The sequence below is a fragment of the Python bivittatus genome, unplaced genomic scaffold, assembly GCF_059951505.1.
Source record: "Python bivittatus isolate LINGU-HERP-01145 unplaced genomic scaffold, Pbiv_v1 ctg000220_np1212, whole genome shotgun sequence".
In the NCBI taxonomy this organism is placed as follows: domain Eukaryota; kingdom Metazoa; phylum Chordata; class Lepidosauria; order Squamata; family Pythonidae; genus Python; species Python bivittatus.
Genome location: NW_028277048.1, coordinates 32,489,049 through 32,507,856, shown reverse-complemented (window position 1 = coordinate 32,507,856; position 18,808 = coordinate 32,489,049). Strand labels below are relative to the sequence as shown.

Here is an 18,808-nt window from a genome sequence, read left to right as displayed (position 1 = left end):
CGGCAGCAGCCAGCTTGGAAGCTAAGCAAGATTGAATCTGGTTAGGTATTTGAATGGGAAATCACCAGAGAATCCATGGGCTAAACTGGGAGATCTGAGGTCACCAGGGATCAACCTTGATTTGAGGGCATCTTTACCTTAAATAAATACATTTGTCTGTGTACTCCCTTTGGCCAAGAAGTTTAAGATATCAGTTGCTTTGTTAGATCTTAGCTGAGAACAGGATGTGTTATCTGAAGCCAGGAAATAATTGCTATTTCTTATCTGTAGTCTGACAGATTGGTTAAAAAAAAGTTGGGTTTTTTTCTACAAGATTCTTTCAGATACGGCAATAAAAATATTGGCGAGGGGGAGGTGAGACCAGATGGCAATACACACTAGGCAACACTTTGACATGCTCAAAATAGTCTGTGTTCACACAAGGCCAGGTGATCCTGCTTCTTTTGTCCCCATCCTGAGTGGGGAAATGGTCTAATGCAGTGTTGTCCAAACTTGGCCACTTTAAGATGAGTGGACTTCAACTCCATGGCTGGCTAGGGAATTCTGGGAGTTGAAGTCCACTCATCTTAAAGTGGCCAAGTTTGGACAACACTGGTCTAATGGAAAGGTTTATGATGCTGAACAACTCTCCTGCGCTGCCGGGCTGTCCTTTTGGTTAAAGTTGCAGCTTCCTGCAACAGTTTTACATGAAGGACAAAAGTGTTGGAAGCCAACAGTGCCTGCCAAGTAATGTCCAGTGTAGCCCAAAGGACAGAGAGAATGTGTGTGATGATGGAAATACCTTGAGTAAGGCTGGCCAGCTGGCAGAATATCTGCTAGCTCTTCCCAGTTCCCACAGGTTGCCCTATTCTTATTACTTTCTTTTATATAGAGATGTTTATAGTCCTGAGTTGGGTCTTCTGAGCTGCTGCAGACTAGTAACACTTACAGTAACTAATTCTTCACATCTGCATACAATTGGATTTCTTCACCTCTGTACGTAGTAACATTTCAAATTTAGTAAAACTCTGAATGTTCGGCTTCTGCAGTCCAAAATGTAACCTTTAATAGGCATACAAATATATATTTGCTAAGCTGATTCCTGGGACTGCTGCAGAAGGACATTTCCTGTACAAGATTCAGAACGCTAAGCATGCTTGAACATGGTCAGGATTTGGATGGGAAACACCAAGAGATTGTTTGGAGTGGTCCAGAGTCAGCTGTTCCCATGTTCTGTTTGCAGAAGTGCTCTGATCAGTACGAATCAGTGGTACTGTACAGTAACTTCAGTGCCATGCCTGTTTCCAAAGCTATTTTCCATTTGTTCTAAAACTGATCCCAGTTTTTTTAAAAAGATGCAGTAATTCAAGATATGCACATTCAGATGGTTGGTTTCATGTTAACAGTATTCAAAATATACTGAACCTAGATTATAGCATTGAGCTGACCTTTGCTGATCTTAAAAAGCTGACTAGGTGAGATCTGATTAATACCATAAGAAAATCCCAGGATTGTAGGCTGGAGAACAGAGTCAAAAAGCAATCTGGAAAAAGACAATAGCAATTCACTTCCAAATTGCTGTTCCCCCAAATCTCCTGTGTGGATGTGTCCATGAAATCACCAGAAACTGAGCATGAGTCAGAGACTTTACAAGAGACTTTACATTATTCCAAACTTTTATTCGCCTACTTCCTTTCTGAAAGGAATACAATCCAGGGTGATCTCTAACACAATGAACCCTAAAAAAGACTTATTAAAAAATCAGCTTACAACAGTTTTGAAAGTAAGAGTGCTTGGCCTTGAAATTGCATCTTATCCGAAAGATTTTACTCAAACCTTCAGTGCTTGAACAAATTATTTACTCTGCATTATTAGATATAGTGAGCTGTTAAGTTGCAGCCTTGAAGGTCTGGGGTCTTCTAACTTCATTTTATTGAAACTTTATCTGTACCACATTAAAAATGATCTCATCAAAAATATACTGTATGTATCTCTATAGAAGACTTAAAGGCCTTTCAAGAAAAGATGTCTTGGAAAGTGAAGGGAAGGTTTTAGTAAGTGAAGAAAAGAGGAACAGAAAAGACAAGTGGAAAGGATGGAAGAAAGATTAGCAGGATGCAAGCTTTAATGGCAATGAATAGCAAGGTAGTCAAATGACAGCCAATACAGGTAGTTTTTGTTTAGCGACTGCCTCATTTAGTGACCATCCACAGTTACAACAGTGTTGAAAAAGTAACTTTATGACCAATCCTTGCATTTATGACCTTCACAGGTCTGTAAAGTGGAAGAAAGCTGAAGTAAGTTCACAGGCACAGTTGCAGTTTTACTTAGTGACCGCTTTGCTTAATGACCGAGTTGTCCCAATTGTGGTTGCTAAACAAGGACTACCCGTAGTCACTTTCACTTTTCTTTCCTTCAGATTGCTATAGAAATTATGCGCAATCATTGATTTAAATGGCTAACTTATAGGCAGATCTCTTTATGCCTAGCATGGTACAGTAACCACCATATACATCTGTACAGGAAAGCAATGGCTGCTTGGTGATGGCTGGTGAGTGACTACAAATGGCCTGGAAAGATGGTTGAGAACTATCTGCCAGGTTCTTGGCTGACTTTTCTTGGCTCCCTTTGCTTCTGTTATAGCAGCGCAGCTTCAGAAGAATCTCAGCCAAACATCCCTTTTGGATATCTCTCATGGAAGTTCCAACACAATTGGATCAGTCTGGGATAACCCCTCTCATAAGAGCAGTGAATTGATTGTTTTTTGCTTTTTTATTTATTTTATTTACATATTTAGAAAAATTATATAGCTGTCCATCTTACATACCTTATTCAGGGCAGCAAACAATCCATACAAAACTATTAAAAACAACAACAACCCATATCCAAGGCAAGAAAAAAATAACCAAGGCACTACATAACAGTACCATTTAAAAACAATGACAAGTATATTGGGCTCCCCTGGCCGTAATGCTTGGGGAAAAGCCAGGTTTTAGCAGCCAAAAGGGTCTTGCTTTCCTTCCCAGTGATTGCATTCATCATACTTCACTCTCAAGAGTTCTAATTTGCCAAATGAAAGAGAGCTTATTTGGACATCCATTTGCCTCCTTGTCTTGGGAAGTGGGGCACTGCAGTAGAAGAAGTTGTATTTGCCATGTTAAGAGACTTCTTCTGGCACTTGGGTTCCCCTCCTTCAGAGAAATATGAGAGATGTCATGAAGTCTATCGCAGGCCACATGCCCATTTGATCTGTAACAGATTCCATATTTTGCTGTTTCCCTTCATTTGTAATGATATGCATTCACACTCTTTTGCAAGTGTACCCATATTTTTCTGGGGAGTTCTTCGTGCCCTCTGAACTTTGTTGTTTGCTTGCAGATGTTTCATTACCCAACTAGGTAATATCAGTGCAAGTCGTATTGATGATGTTACCTAGTTGGGTAATGAAACGTCCACAAGCAAACAACCTCAGAGAGTAGCAAGAACTCCACTGTTCAACCCTGAGTTACTGATATTCTCTTCTATTGGAACATATTTTTCTTCTCTATCAGATATACGCATCTGCAAATGCTAGGGAAGTAAGAGTTGGAGCCATCTAAACCAGCATGCTGGCTGAGGAATTTGGTGACTTGAAATCCACACATTTTAAAGTTGCCAAGTTTTAAAAACAGTGATCTAAACCTATATTCGCTATTTGGGAAGTTGGAACCAGTGAAGCTCATTATGTGAAATAGTTTAAAGCCTGTATTATTGTCATAATCTACAGCAGTGTTTCTCAACTTGACAGCTTGAAGATGTGTGGACTTTCCCAAAGTTCCCCAGCCAGCCATGCTGGCTAGGGAAATCTGGGAGTTGAAGTCTACACATCTTCAAGTTGACAAGGTTGAGAAACACTGATCTACAGAAAGAACAGGATGAGTTGGAAAAGTCCCAAAGAAGTAGAAGGGATTGTTGAAGATGGAGATGCCATTTTTTTCCCCATGAAAAAAGGGGGACATCAGGGCCACCCTAATCCCCCTATCTCCATTTTCTCATCCAAACCAGTACCACCCATTCCATCTTTTAGGATTTTATAATCTCATATGTGGTGTGTATGTTACGCACATATACACTTTTTTTTAAACATACAATATTGTATTGAGTCTTAAAGGTACTGCAGTTAAATTCCTGAAAAAAATAACATCACATATGAATGATGTAACAATAAGTATATATGAAGAGTATAACAATTGTATACTAACCTGCGTAGGAAAAAAAACTATGCTAAAAAAGAAAGAAAGAAATGTAAGCTCACTAAAATAAAAAAGGGACTAATACGAATGCGCATACAGATTCTGGGAAATGTGTGAATGGCTCAAATAGTACAGATAAAAGGACTCAACAATTCTGCCCCTTGACCCCAAAGGGGGTCCTTGTTGCCAACCCACTCAAGCTGTTCTTCAACACATCATCGGAAGTACATTGGGTTCAGCAAAAGCTCTTGCCAGCTTGACCAAGCCTTGCTTCCTTATGAAGTGTTTGAGCACCTCCAGAATCAACTCTTGCTGGGAAGTATTTTTCTCTATCAGAGTTTGTGGCAGTTGTAGGACTTGAGTAGAGAACCTTTCAACAGGAAGGACCCTCCTCTTTGTGACTTTAGATGTTGTAGAGGCAGAGCTAATATTTTCACCATCTTGCAGGATCATTAAGAAATTGGTATTGTTCTAAAAAAGCTTCCCCCCCACAGTGCCTATATTTTCTTTCTTTCTCATTGGAATTCACAAAACAGCACATGGTTTGGGCTAATTTTAGCAATTTCTTTGTAGGTGGGAATACTTCACTGCCGCATCATGGCTTAAATTATGCACAAACTGACACAGAGTTGCTGACTACCATCGCAGCAACAAGGTTGGTGATGAAGAAATCATTGATTGCCCCAACGCCTCCATTATGTCTAAAATTTTGTTCTGTTTTTAGATAAAGGGGCTTGTATAACCCTAGTTTAAATCAGAACAGCTAAAGAAACTTCTTTCTTTAGGAAGAGTCATGCCAAAAAAAAAGAACTAAACCATAGGATTGTAAAACTGTTCATGACCAAGAAGATCCATGTTGTGACTCCAATTACTTTGGATATAATTCCTTTTCTCTTTTCCTTACAGACAAATTTTATCCTGAAATTGCTAAGGCAGTGTTCTCTGTACACAGGTATTGTCTTATGGTCAATTGTCCTTGAACAAAATGACATCCTTAAGTAAAACAACAGGCAGTTTTGGGGGGTTTTTGAAGGCTGACAAATTCATGATGCCATAGACTTCTTTTTTTCTATAGTAATTTTATTAAAGATTATAATTATAATAATAAAAACTAAACAAATTAAAAAAAATAAAAATAGAAAGAAGGTGCAGAAAAGAAAAGGAAAAAATAGGAAGAGATGCAGAAAAAAAGAGTAAGAATATCGTAAAGAAAAAGAAAAATATATAAAGAAGTGAGTTCCAACCTTCATCACAAGTATAAACAATTTTAGTAACTTATCACCTCCTCTTAAAATACTACAAATGATCTCTCTTTCCCATATCCCATCTCTTGTCTATAAGTAAATCCATAAAGCATCATCATTTCAGTCCTGGTGTCAGCAAAGGTCCATTAAGGGTTACCAGAGATAACATATCTATGGTAACGATCAAATAAACCAACCTTATATTCCTTCCTTTTACTTCTAACTCTTAATCTTTTGTCCATTCAAATAATGTCCTAGAACTTGATTTCTTTTCATTTTTTCTTTGTCCCTTCTCACAAGATTCTTCAAAACTTTAACAAGCCTCTTTTGTAAATCCAATATAGGAAAATTATCCAGGTCACTTTCTTGGTTTATTGTTTGTATATCCCTTTTAAGTATTAAAACATCAATCAGTTTCTTTTGTGTGTCCAGTGTAACATCTTTTTCCACATCATTCTTGCAGCCGTCATTTGTAAGTCCACTTTCAACTCAGTCTCAGTCTTGTCAGGTAAAACTTGTTCCTCTTCCATAACACTTTTTAGACACAGTCTCTCTGTAGAGGCAGATGTCTGTATTGACACTATTAATATTAACTTCTGAGTCCATTTTTCAAAAATATCCTTCAATATGTCCAAAGTTACAATATTTTGCTCCATTCTGTAATTGTAAGTCAACTTTATGTGTTCTTTTCCTTTAATTGTAATCTTTAGTTCCTTCTAGTTCCCTCTAGTGTCCAGCCTTCAAAGTCCCATCCTATCATTTTTCTTTAAGAATTCAAAACAAAAGCATTGTCCCATGGGAAGGATTCTTATAATTAATTCCAAAATCTTAATTCACATTTATCTGGACCCTTAATTTGTTTGTAACTTTCTAAAATTAAAGTTTTAATCACCCTTTTGCTGTTTATTAAAAAAAATTTTTTTTTTAAGTTCTTAAACTTGTAGGTAAAACTTTTTTTCACTAATGATTCAAGGGAAACTCACCCGGTGCTATGAAACTTGTTGATACAAAGGTTTCTAACAGCTGAAAAGCAGTTAATAAGCAAGTTCCGAAAATGATTAGGAAAGGAAGTATGTGAACTTTGTGTCATTTCAGAGGTGCCGACCACGGTTTGAGCAAGATGGCTATTCCCTTGTCTCCCAGAGTTCTAAACCCATCAGAGACTGCTATCTTGTGATCTCCTCTCAAGGAGCAGCTGTCTGGAGCACTTGTGGGTGATCTCAAGTCCTCTCCTTGTCTGGAGAGGAATTACAAAGAGCTGGTCTACTCGCCAGCTCTTTGTTCTTCACTGTGATTGTCACCACCACTTTTTGTGGAGTCATCTTCAGTCCACCATTTCTTCCTCCAGAAGCCATGATGCCATAGACTTCTATGGACCACAGCTAACTTCATTAGATGTATGGAGTACTATCCTGAGTGAGAAACTTAATCTATACCATGACTGGTGGGCAAGAACAAGTCCAGAAGGTGCTGAAATGCAGAAGGTACAGAAGAGATGTTTACAAAATTGACTGTGGTCATTCACAAAACAATTGTTGGTTGTCCCACACGTGTAGCTTTTGTCTCTGTTTAGTCTTTTAATAATAACATTACATTTCTTGATTAATTCTAGCTCAGCTATTTTTGGTTTATAATTCTTTATAATTCAGTGTCAGAGGAGTTTAGAAAAGAGAAGTGTTCCATTCATAGGGGTTTGGATATTGCCATTTCTAATACATATTTATTATTTGAACAGGGACTGGCCCATGTGAGTAACATACAGAACTCTGGTCACTGCTGACCAACAGTGGCCTACATCACATTGGAAGAAGAGTGGTCATATAAATCCAGATCTTGGGGGTGACATTCTTATAGTGTTGCTAGAATGAATATCGAGGCAGAATTGGTATTTGGCCAGGGAAAGCTCATGATGCAGTTCTGTTTGTGGTTTGAGACTCTGTTTCAAATACTGCAGTAGATAACTGCATCATAGTCCTCTGTGCACGGGTGCAAGAGCTCATCCAGCCTCTATTCTAGGCCAGACAGTGGAGGAAGAGATGAGTTGCCCAATTCTTTCCCATATAGGAGACTGGGGCAACTAGCACATCTCTTTCGGCACTTCAGCATTAATCTGCTACACAAAATAGTGCCGTACTGTCACTGAATGCTTGGTGAGCATGAATCTACTAATCCAAACCAGCTATCATCTCTCTCTCATGAAGAAGATGTTCTGAAGACTTTATTCTTCATTTCTGAGCACTGATAAACCCGTATCTGCAAAACAAATGTCAACCAGAGCTATTCCCCATCTTTGCAGGAATAGTCCCTGGAGCTATCAGCTGAAATGACAAAGTGGTGATTTTTCTAACTCTGTGCAGGAGCTCTGTGTGCAGCAAATGTTCCAGCTGCTATGGTACTTAACGGTGAGGATGGATAGCATCTGGTAGCTTGGCTTGGAATACTTATGACAAATGGCCCTTTTGCCAAACAGCAGACCCAGCCCAGGAAATCTGCCAGGATCAGCGGGTGTTTCTTTAACAGAGGTGGCTTATGAACAAAGCCAGCGTTCCCAGAAATACTGCAACAGTTAAACAGTGTCATAAGGGATGGACACAAACCACTCTGTTAGCATGCTGCCTTCTAGAGTGGTGATCTCTGTAAGCAGTAATCATAGTTCTGCCTTTCTCCACACATCTACCCCTACTTGCTTTAGTGTAATTTATCCTTTTGAAAGAGAGTCATTCTTTGATAGCCCTGCTGTTCTCCACTTTCTCTTCTCCTTCAGATAAAACTGATGCAGGAGCAGAGCTGCATCACAAACCAGCCAACCACATCTTAACCTAGCAGGTGGTGCAAACCCAGTCGGGTTACCAAATTGTGGTTCAGTGGACAAATTGAGTAAATGGTGGTTCAGTTGTACAAACCCAGCCAAATAGTTCCAGGAGTATCTCAAAAAGTCCAGTTTCCCTTTACTCTGTTTTACACTTAATATTCATTTAACGAAAAGGGAACTTGGATACCACTAGAAAATCACTTCTCATAATATAATCAATAATATATTGATTCCAGAAGATGGAGAAGCTATCTTTGAACCATTTCTTCTACCACATGTATAAAAAGAGGTTAATTCAGTAATCCTGTATGAATTGAACAGAAGAGAAGTGAGTGGGTTTTCACTCCACTCCAGATAAGAAGAATTGCCATCTAAATGCAGCCTTCTTCGTCAGAGACAGTGATGTGCCAAAGTTCTTGCTTATATTTAAAACTGAAGAGTTTAAAAGGTCACACCTTTGAAAGGTCAGAATTTAGAGATGTAATACAATCTTTGCTTGCAAAACATCCAAGTCCCAGGCGCTTGCAGGTAGGGGTACAAAAGGCTGAATAGTTGCTGCTGCTAATTGGAGTAGAAAATCATCCTACGTTATCTTAAACAATAATCTGACACAGCTCACGATGAGTCCTTTTGTATCAATAGGGAGGTGTTGTTTTTAAGTTTCAATGGCTTCCTGGACAAAGATAATCAAAATACAGAGGTACACCTCTTTGGGGTACGGGTTACACGCGTCCCATGGGTGGTATGCTGGGAGCTTATTCCGAAAAGTAGGTAAGGCAGGAATGAAGTTATATTTCATCTGGGTTAAAATTAATTTTTAATTCAATTTAATCAAGCAAATATGATTGAAACACAATTAGATGGCAGCATCTAGCTCACCATGGTTTAAAATTTAAAGTGTCAGAACCAGTTTAAAATTCCCAGTATTTTTAGAGGTGTTTTCTTTCCTTCTGTGATGGTTATTTAGCTTTCAGTCTCTGTTCTTGAAGAGAGAATAGAGGAAAAATATTTTAGCATGGCATACAATAACAACAACAAAGGTGGAGGGAAAGAAAAGGAAAAAAAAACATCACCCAAAAATAAACTCTTATAATTGGGATATATTTTTGTTATATTGGTATTTTGGCTATAATTAAATTTTAAAGAATGAAAGCAAAAGGCATTTCTTAAAGAAATCCTTCCAGGACAAGAAAGAGTATTATACTCCCTTACCATACCGGAAGTCTCATTTGAATTAATGCGGGCTGACTTCTGCAGTGGCAGTAAATGCAGTGTGGCAGTTCTGATGGGCAAAGAAATATTTAACAACAGAATGGGCAGTAAACATTAAAAAATGTTTACTTTTTTTAAACATTAAAAAAATAGGGAAGAGAGCAAATTCAGCTACAGGTGACATGAGGAACAGTTGATCCTAAAGCATTGAAACGGAAGAATGTATTGCACAGCAAAAGAAAAAAATGCAGGAAAATTACGGAAAGGAGCATGAGACTCTATAGATAATAATAATTTCATCTGTCAATAAACTGGCTTTAGGATGAGAGCTAATTTCAAAAGGCCCTTCTTAGACAAGTTGTATTCCTCTCCTCTTTTCTTCCCCTTAACGCTAGCTCTTTGCTTTTAGCCTTTAGATTTCTCCCCATCTCTGATACACCCTTACTGCAAAATCCTACGTAGGAATCCTCTGATGGACATCACCTTGACTGAAACAGGATTTACTCCCAGAAGGGTGTTTATGGGGTTGCAACCTACAGGCTTCTGTTTCAAGCTAATGTGTGGGTGATGGATCTTTGGACTGTGACCATTTAGACTGAAGGAAAAAACTGTCCTGACCGTATGAAATACAATCTCAAATAAGGGTCAGCGGACATGTTCCATCATTGGTAGCTGAAGGACTGCAAATGATAGCTTGATTCCCCCAAGAAGATACGTTCAATCCATCTGAGTTCATTTGCAAGGCACTGGAAGGCTTGTTCCAATTGAAGTTGATGTGGGTTCTGGGTATACAAACACTATAACTAATCCCATTTCGTTTGTAGAGGAAATGACATTCCTTTAGAGAATGATTGCTCTGGCAACAATTATTTCTTTTTTTATTTGCAAATCCTCCTTCCCGGAGCTCTTCTATGCAGTTTCTGGGTGCCTCCTCCCTTGTCTGCTTCTCCCCAGCTGCCCCTATGTAATATTGATGTCCTCAGCTTATGGCTGGCAGCATCTACGGAGCAACATCATAGACAGTGCCAGTCATAAGCTGTGGACATCAATATTACATAGGGGCAGCTGGGGAGAGGTGCGAATAGTATGGAGCTTTTAAGAAGGAGCCTGCAAAGAAGAAGCTGATGCCAGTTGTCAGGATAGGCAACTAAAATGAGGAGGTTTTTCACCAAGAAATTAGGGAAAGGGATTGATTTATTTCACAGCAACTACTGGATGTACCCTGTGAGACTCTAGGGAGGAGCTAGTCTCATCCTCTTCATCTTCCCATGGTCCCATTGCGGGCTGAGAAAGCGCTTGCTCTAGAATGTCCCCCCTCCCTCACGATAACCTTGATCCTCCATGCCAGTAACCTCCTCACACATGCCTTCCATTACATTGACTGAACTTGCAAAAGGTGATGACCTGAGAATAGGCATCCATAGGGAGCTTGGGGTGATACTCATGTAACATTTGAAACATCACTGGGAGCATGTTAAATTTAATCTGAAAAGCACCTGGTCATCAGGGTGATAATATGTGCCTTTAGGCACCACTCACCACATTTTGGGCCAGCTGCAGTTTTTGTATCATCTTCAGGGACTGCCACATAAAGAAGAACACATGGCAATAAGTTAACCTTGGTGTGTGAGTGAAACCAGGTCTTTCTCCTGATGATTTATCAGCTGAAGCTATTAAAACCCCCCTTTTATCCTAAAACAGATGCACATCCAGGAAGGTAGGAGCCAAGTCATTCCAAAGTGGACTTCCCAATCCCTGTCTTTTCCCCCAAGTGCTCCAACAAGTAACCATGGTCAATGGTATCTGTCACTCAGACATTAAAACTCTAGTTCATAGCCACCCCACCTTGCTGTTAAACCTAGACTACAGTCTACCCCCCACAGATATAGAGGGCTCTCTATAGTTGGACTCTCATGCACACCTTGTTCCTCTTATCAAGAGGAGTGATTCCAGGTAGAAAATAAACATGATGTTCTTGTTTTCTTCTGAAGGGTGTTTTTAAAATTCAACTCACAGAGTCAGCCTGTTGTCAGCATCAGGACAAAGCAGCCCATTATTTTCAAAAGCAGTCTTCCCAACCTGCTACTTTCCACATGTAGTAGATGTAATTTCCCAGAATGCTGAGAGAGCATTTCTTATTGTTTATTATTATCTCAGCACTTGACTGAGTTTGTCTGAACTTGAAAACTAAGAAAAGCTAGCCAGTACTTGGATGGGAGACGATTCGCAAATTCCAGAATTGTGGGCTAGACAGGGAAGTTGAAAAAGAAGGCAGCAGCAAGCCAGATCAACAAGACTTCCAAGAAAACTGTACAACTGAATTCATGTTGCCCGTAGGAGGGTGTCTATCTTTTTAATGGACACACACAGTAAGGTGTTAATAGTTAATAGTCAAGGTGTTAATACGGTTCTGTTTTGTAACTTGTTTTGATGCAATCCTTTGGCTCCTGGAAGGATATCCAAAGAGTGCAGAACATTCTGAAGGAGACCAATAGAGATCCACAACCAAAGAAGATTGTCTTCTTTGGTGATGTTGTTGTAGCAGGGGTTTAATCCTATCTCCCATTAGTGTTCAGACAATAGTGGGAGGAAGATGGATATCCAGGAGTAAATAAAATGATTTTGGACACTCAAGACTCAAAGTTGTCCCATTTCCCAGCTATTGTCTTGATGGAAAGAAAATATGAGCACCCGGGAGTTATCTTTTCTGCTCACTCAGCCAACATAAGCCCAGCAAGATTTTGGAAACGTCAGTTGTTTTTCTACCACTCATTCCAACCCCACCTCCAAAGACAGCTGTATGGTAAGATTTAAAATGAACATTTAAAAAAGAAAATAACTACTGAAAATCCACTCTAAAACATCTGAAGTCACCTCCTATGCAAAATAACAAGCACATCTTTTGTGATGCAGTGGAGTTTGAACTGAACAGCCTTGGCATTAGGCAAGATATTCTGTGCTTTATTTAGCACATTGTACAGTACGTGTGTATCATGTCCTCAGTGTGCCAGGACTCAGAACTGAATTTAATGGAAGCTGCTTGGAGTAAAATCCACAAATCATTGAAAGCTAATTTACTGGCATTTAACCAACTGATGGCTCAGTCCTCTGGATAAAGTATTCTTTGGTTTTCCTCCAGTACACTTTAGCAAGGATGAAGAACCAGGACTAATCATGTGGGAGGCTGAAGCTGTAGTGCATCAACATCTAAAGGGTTGCCATTTCTGATGTATTAGATAGTTTTGAGATTACCAATAGAAGAGAATAGATTTATTTCAGGGTTGAACTGTGGAGTCCTTGGTGCTCTCTGAGCTTGGTTGTTTGATTGCAGATGTTTCATTACCCGGCTAGGTAACATCATCAGTGCTACTACACTAATGATGTTACCTAGCCAGGTAATGAAACATCTGCAACCAAACCACCAAGCTCAGAGAGCACCAAGGACTCCACCTCTCAAGATTGCCTAAACATGAGCATAGATGGCCTTGCCTTGCAGCATGCATAGGAATTAACGGTTTAATTATGAAACCAAAGTTTTCACTGCAAACAGATCCAATAATGTTAAATATCTGTATTTAACACATTGGCTTTGAAATTGTTTCTGATAAATGCCCTCAAGAATAAGTCCTGTTCAATTTTGCTGGATTGGCGTTGGGAGGACAGGAGTTGATGTGGGATTCTAAGCATCCTCTGCTTACAATCAATAGCAAACCATCACCCAGTCAGCGGCTGCAGTTACAATTGGCTTATTTGCAAGTGCTGATGGTGAGACTGCCCTTTTGATCAGAGTCAGCTTTACCAGGCTGGTACACTGGGATGTTAAGTAAACATGTTTAAGACTCTCCAGTGAGTGCTGAAAGGTCAGGAAGTAGCATGACAGTGAATGGTGTGTATGGTCCATAGCCTTCCGGTCTGGTATACTATTTCATGACCGTGCAGCCCTACAAAGTGGCGTATTAATACTTTAAGGAAATAAACCTTGTTGGAAAAAATATACTGCTATGATTTATGTGGGCATTTTGGTAACTGAGGACTCTCGGAACTCTGCCCCCCTAGAACAGTGTTGCCCAAACTTGGCCACTTTAAGATGAGTGGACTTCAACTCCCAGAATTCCCCAGCCAGCATTCTGGGAGTTGAAGTCCACTCATCTTAAAGTGGCCAAGTTTGGACAACACTGCCCTAGAAGATGAAGGATTGATTTGGTGCCATCATAATTCATCAGTTTCATACATGAGAGTGTTTGGCAGCATTCAATGACACCTCCTCTGTGTTCTCAAAATAAATCACATCTCTAGTTAGGCGTGACCCCATGTTTTATCAGTTGGCAGATACTTCTTTGTTCTGTACAGTTATTGTTCCGTCCTGTTTACATAACAGCATATCAGGGTATCAACCTTTTGAAAGCTAGAAAGGTGGCTAAACAAGGCCTAGAAGTGCTCCAATTCCTGTTCTCCTTTCCAGTCACACTGGAAACAGTCCAGAATTGCTGTAGCTACTGGGCTAATCAAATAACATTTCCCTGTGGATCTGCTGGCACTAAGGGTCATGGTCTTTGGGTTACATTCCAGAAAGATATCACAAACTGCATTGTTATAGCCTGTTGTAGCATTAAGTTGATGTTATAACCATTTGATACATCCATTCATTCTTAAGGAGACTGTGTTTCTAATGACTGTATTGACACTTCACTTCAGGTGTCAACTTTAATTTGAGTTGTGAATGAGTGATGAAATTAAGTTTTTGACCTACTTTGTCATCTGTGCATATGGAATTAATTTTGACTTGTGGAACAGCTCTTGGCTATTGTAAAGTGTCAAGAAACCTTCATTGCCTCTCTGAGTATGTGTGTGGTGGTGTTGTTTTTTAATTTGGTGTTTTAATTTATTTCCTTTTGATTTTCAATAGTATTATATTTTCCATTGTTTACATTCTACAACTGTCTTCTCAAGGTTTATATCCCTTTATATAAAAATGACCTAGTTTGAGTTAATCCCTGCCCTATCTGCTATTGCAAAGGTTAATTTATGCCTGAAATTGTAGTTTATTCTGACCAGGAGTAGACTGCACTTGAACAACCGCCACCCCACCTCCCACCCCTACTGTTTTGTGGCTTTTGGAACCATGCAGGTTTGATGAAAATTGGCAGATTTTCCCCCAGTGTTTTAGTGTGATTCTGTTGTGCTTGTTCTCGACATCTGTACACGTTTAACACTTTGGAAGCGATCAGTTTCAAATTATTTGGGGCTCAAGGGATTATTATCTAGACACTCCCCACTCCCATTTTTATTGACTTCATTCACTTTTTAGCCATGGCCTCATCACCTTTTCAGTGTAGCCCCCATCATGCCACAGAACAGCACTTAGCTGGAAAAAAAGTTATCCACCCCCATCTAGAGTGGGGATCTTCAAATATCCTTTTTCCAGGGAAATCTTTCCATATTGATTGAAGTATGTTGAAACAATGCCTAGGTTGGTGGGACAAGTCCCAGATTCAGGTGGGACATTCAGCAGCTCTCCCAGCAGTGGTGGCCAGAGTGTATGCCATTGGCCTCCCAGGTGAGGCTCCCTTGATCTACTCCCAAAGATTCCACTGTTCCTAGGAATACAGTTAAAAATGACTTAGCAGGGATGCCCCATCAGTCAAGCATACTTTTCAAATATTTCTGTGTCGCATCTGGCTTAACTGACCTGCTGTTGATGTAATGGCACAATAGGAATGATTCCTCTCAATGTCAGCCTGTTGTTTTTCATACACGGCTGCTGCTAGCCTTCTCTCAGATGCACTAGACTCAAAGTGGGTTGCCACCAGCAGACCAGAAACAACTGGATGAGCCAAAAGGAAGGGTTAGGATGGAGAGATAAAGGCGCATTCCAAGTAACATTCAGCTGACAGCAAGTTGCCACGCTTATTGGTGATTTATCACATTGTACAACTCTTTATCACTCCCAAGTTATACTCCCAGCTTTGGGGGTTTATGTCTTGAGAGATATTTTGTCCATATGAAGGTATGTGGTTTTAAAAACCTTGAGCCCTGACTAGGACTTTTTGATTTGATATGAGTTCTGTATTATATCTGCCCTCATTTTAATATTTATTTATTTAATTAATTGTATTTCTATCCTGGAGCAATCAAGTCAAACATTTTTGATGGGAAACACTTCTGGCCCTTTGTGGTCTAAACTGTAGAAAATACATAATAATTAAGTAAAACTGCAATATCACATCCAATTATTTGTTCTGTAGCAGTACATGGCCAGTTCCTCTTTGGGATATTTAAATCTGTTGGCAGAAGGAAAAGGAAACATTTCACAGATTGCACGTTGCACGTGGCTGAGCGGCCACTCTCACTGTGCTGGTCCCTGAATTGAACCAGTGCCAAAAGAGACTTAATTGACTGGAAGTTAAATAACAGGCCTAGGACTCAGTGTGTTCTCAAGGACTCGAGGAATGTCTTCCACGTCCAAGTCTGAAGGACTATGACCATGGCGTGCAATGTGGATTTTCAGCTTCTTATGTGCCAACTCTATCTGGGCTAAAAAGATCCAAATTACCACTAGATGACAGGAAAGAAGTATGAAAAAAACCCCTACATCTTTGCTTCCATCTTGTGATTGTAGCCCTAGCTTATTAGAGCATGATGTATCTGCTCAATGTGTGTACAAGAGAGAAGGTGAGTACATGCGGTTTTGTTCCACAGAGAAGAAGCGTTTGTAGTTACTGATGACAGATGTCTTTGTCCGTGCAGGAATTCTCTGGTGCCCCATCCTACCCTGATGCTTTGGGGAATGAGCACCTGTGGCAGGAAGGCGCTGACTTTGCTCAGCAGTGTGTTTGCCGTGAGCGGACTGGGGCTTCTGGGGATTGCGGTGAGCACTGACTACTGGCTGTATCTGGAGGAAGGGATCATCCTGCCCCAAAACCAAAGTACTGAAATCAAGATGTCTCTGCATTCTGGCCTCTGGAGGGTTTGCTTTTTGGCAGGTATAGTGCTTTGGGCAAAAGTAAATCCGTCTTTCCTCATGCCTCTTCTCCTCACGCCTTATTGAAAGTATTAGGAAATCCCGTTAATGTTCCCTTATGATTTAATTTATATGAATGGTTATGAAATAGTTATGTTGTTTAATGCATGTGCACATTACCTCACTGTTTTTATTTTCAGTGCTTTTAGGGGGGAAAAAGCTTATTTTAAAGATGGGGAACCCTTTCCATTAAAAGGTTTGGAATGAATTAAATCTGACACCCAATGTATGTATACATAGATGGAGATAGAATCATGGCATGAACACCCATCTATCTACTAGAAAGCCCATCCAGAAAGGTCTAGTTATGAGAAAGAATGTACTTAAGAGGAGGGAACAGCTCCTAATAAGAACACCAGGACCAGAACTCTGGAAAGTGTAATAAGCCCTGAATCTTCTCTAGACCTTTGCTATCTTAAGAATTCCGGTTCTACAATGAATGGTAGGAATAGTCCAGACTAAATGAGTTACCCAGGTAGGTGACTGACATTCCAGATCCTTTCAATAGCTAATTTCCCACAGTCAAACCAGAAACCCAAGAACAATGAAGTGATACCGTGTCCTTACCTTACATTTATTATATGTAATTAGAAAGATCAAACAACAATAATGTCACAGTCACAGAACTTACATGAATCTGAACCGTGTCTGTACAAATCTTGTTCTTCTGCTTATGATGCTTTACGAGGCCTGTGTTTAAGTGGCAGGTTTTTGGAGACCCAATCTGTGCAGTTAGCATTTGTGTGAATGTGTGAATTACTTTTTAAAAGTAAGTAGCAGATGTAGGGGACTTATTTGGATTAGAACTCTTATGGAGAGGAGAGAGTTTAATTATTTTGCTTCCTCCGGGGTGTGGACAGGAAGCTCACGCCTGCAATTTGCTCTCTAAGCAAAGCTCTTGTTGAGACCAATGGAGGATTTTCTTTCAGTGCAAGTTTACATATGTATGTGTTCGTGGGAAATAAATCATAGTTTAGGACCATGATGGGACAGAGAAACAATTCAAGGCCTCCTATCCTTGCACTCAATGCATACTAGATCCTCTGTATTGGCTATTTACTCATGCCATTTTTACAATTGTTCACATGGACTGGCCTTAAATCTTTGGAAGTTTAGGAACTCAGTTGATCAATACTGGGAAGGAGAACAATTGATTTAAAACCTTTAAAGCTATTGGTTTTGAATAAAGTTTCTGGGTGTGAAATGAAAGCAATTCATGTCTCTAAGATTTCTCCTCTTGCAGGTGAAGAACATGGGAGGTGTTTCACAATAGAGTATGTCATGCCCATGAATGTCCAGCTGACCTCTGAATCAACTATCAATGTTTTAAGTAGGTGCTTCCTGTTGTGTGGGGCTGGGAAGAATTATGTTTATGTGTCCTTATCTAGGGAAGAGATAAGAACCTTAATTTGGGCTATCAGATCTGGGCTGCAGAATACACATAGCCACTAGATGGTGCCAAAGAGATGAAGGAAACCCTAACATTTTGGTGCCATCAAGTCATTGTCCAGATTTTTGCAACCCAGCCTGGTAGTGCTACTTGAACAAACAGCTGCGTCAGTAGCTGTGGGGAGAATGGAGGAACGCCTGGCTGTTGCTTTGTTTTCAATTGATTGTTTTCTTTGAAGGTAGCTCTGGGGTATGTAAGTGCTTGTTGAGAGAGAAAAGGAGAGAGCTGTTCCAGCTATCTCATTCCACTGGGCCACTGCTTATACCAATGTAATGCTGCTGTAATCTGATATTGCTCAAGCAGTAAACCAATAGCAAAAGGTTACTATTTCAAATAAGAGATAACACAGTAAGATTCTCTTAGTGTCCATGGCAACCTTGCCATCATTCATCAAGTATGGTAGTGATCACCAGTGACAGCCTGGGAGGAGGACCCAGGCAATGGATGACGTGGACAGAACATACAATGTTACCTTAGTCAACTTTCATGCAAGTAACAAGAAGGGAGTAGGCAACCTCATGACTTGTAGATGTTTTGGACTGCAAACCCCACCATCCCTGACCACTGGAGGAGTTGACATCCAAAACACCTGGAGGAGATCAGGTTGCCTCTACAGAAATGATACCATAGACAACCCAGAGCCCTGATAGCTGCTTCTTGCAGACAGTTTTTCAAATCCTTCTCTACCCCACAAAAGAAAAATAAAGGCAAAGTAGAAAGGAAGGAAACTTCCCTATCACAAATGTGGTTAGGTAAATTTGGGAGGAAATCTGTGAATGGAACCAAAATGTATTGTGGGAGAAGGGCCCACCTACATGGATGGAAAGGTCAATAAAGCTGTCATTGAGGCTTAATATA

General features: G+C 40.0%; 1 protein-coding gene across 7 annotated transcripts in view; it reads left to right on the top strand.

The window, feature by feature from the left end:
• Positions 1–18,808, top strand: part of CACNG5 (calcium voltage-gated channel auxiliary subunit gamma 5) — a 29,185-nt gene that overhangs the window by 2,593 nt on the left and 7,784 nt on the right. For 3 of the 7 annotated variants that reach the window (XM_088138289.1, XM_088138291.1, XM_088138293.1), the window contains exons 2-3: positions 16,227–16,462; positions 17,744–17,830. In XM_088138289.1, the coding sequence (XP_087994415.1) occupies positions 16,255–16,462; positions 17,744–17,830 (295 nt within the window). In that variant the 5' untranslated portion in view covers positions 16,227–16,254. Of the gene's footprint in view, positions 1–4,784; positions 4,867–5,117; positions 5,164–6,550; positions 6,940–14,307; positions 16,152–16,226; positions 16,463–17,743; positions 17,831–18,808 lie in introns of those variants that run through there. The other 4 variants (XM_088138288.1, XM_088138287.1, XM_088138292.1 and 1 more) reach the window with 4 other exon arrangements.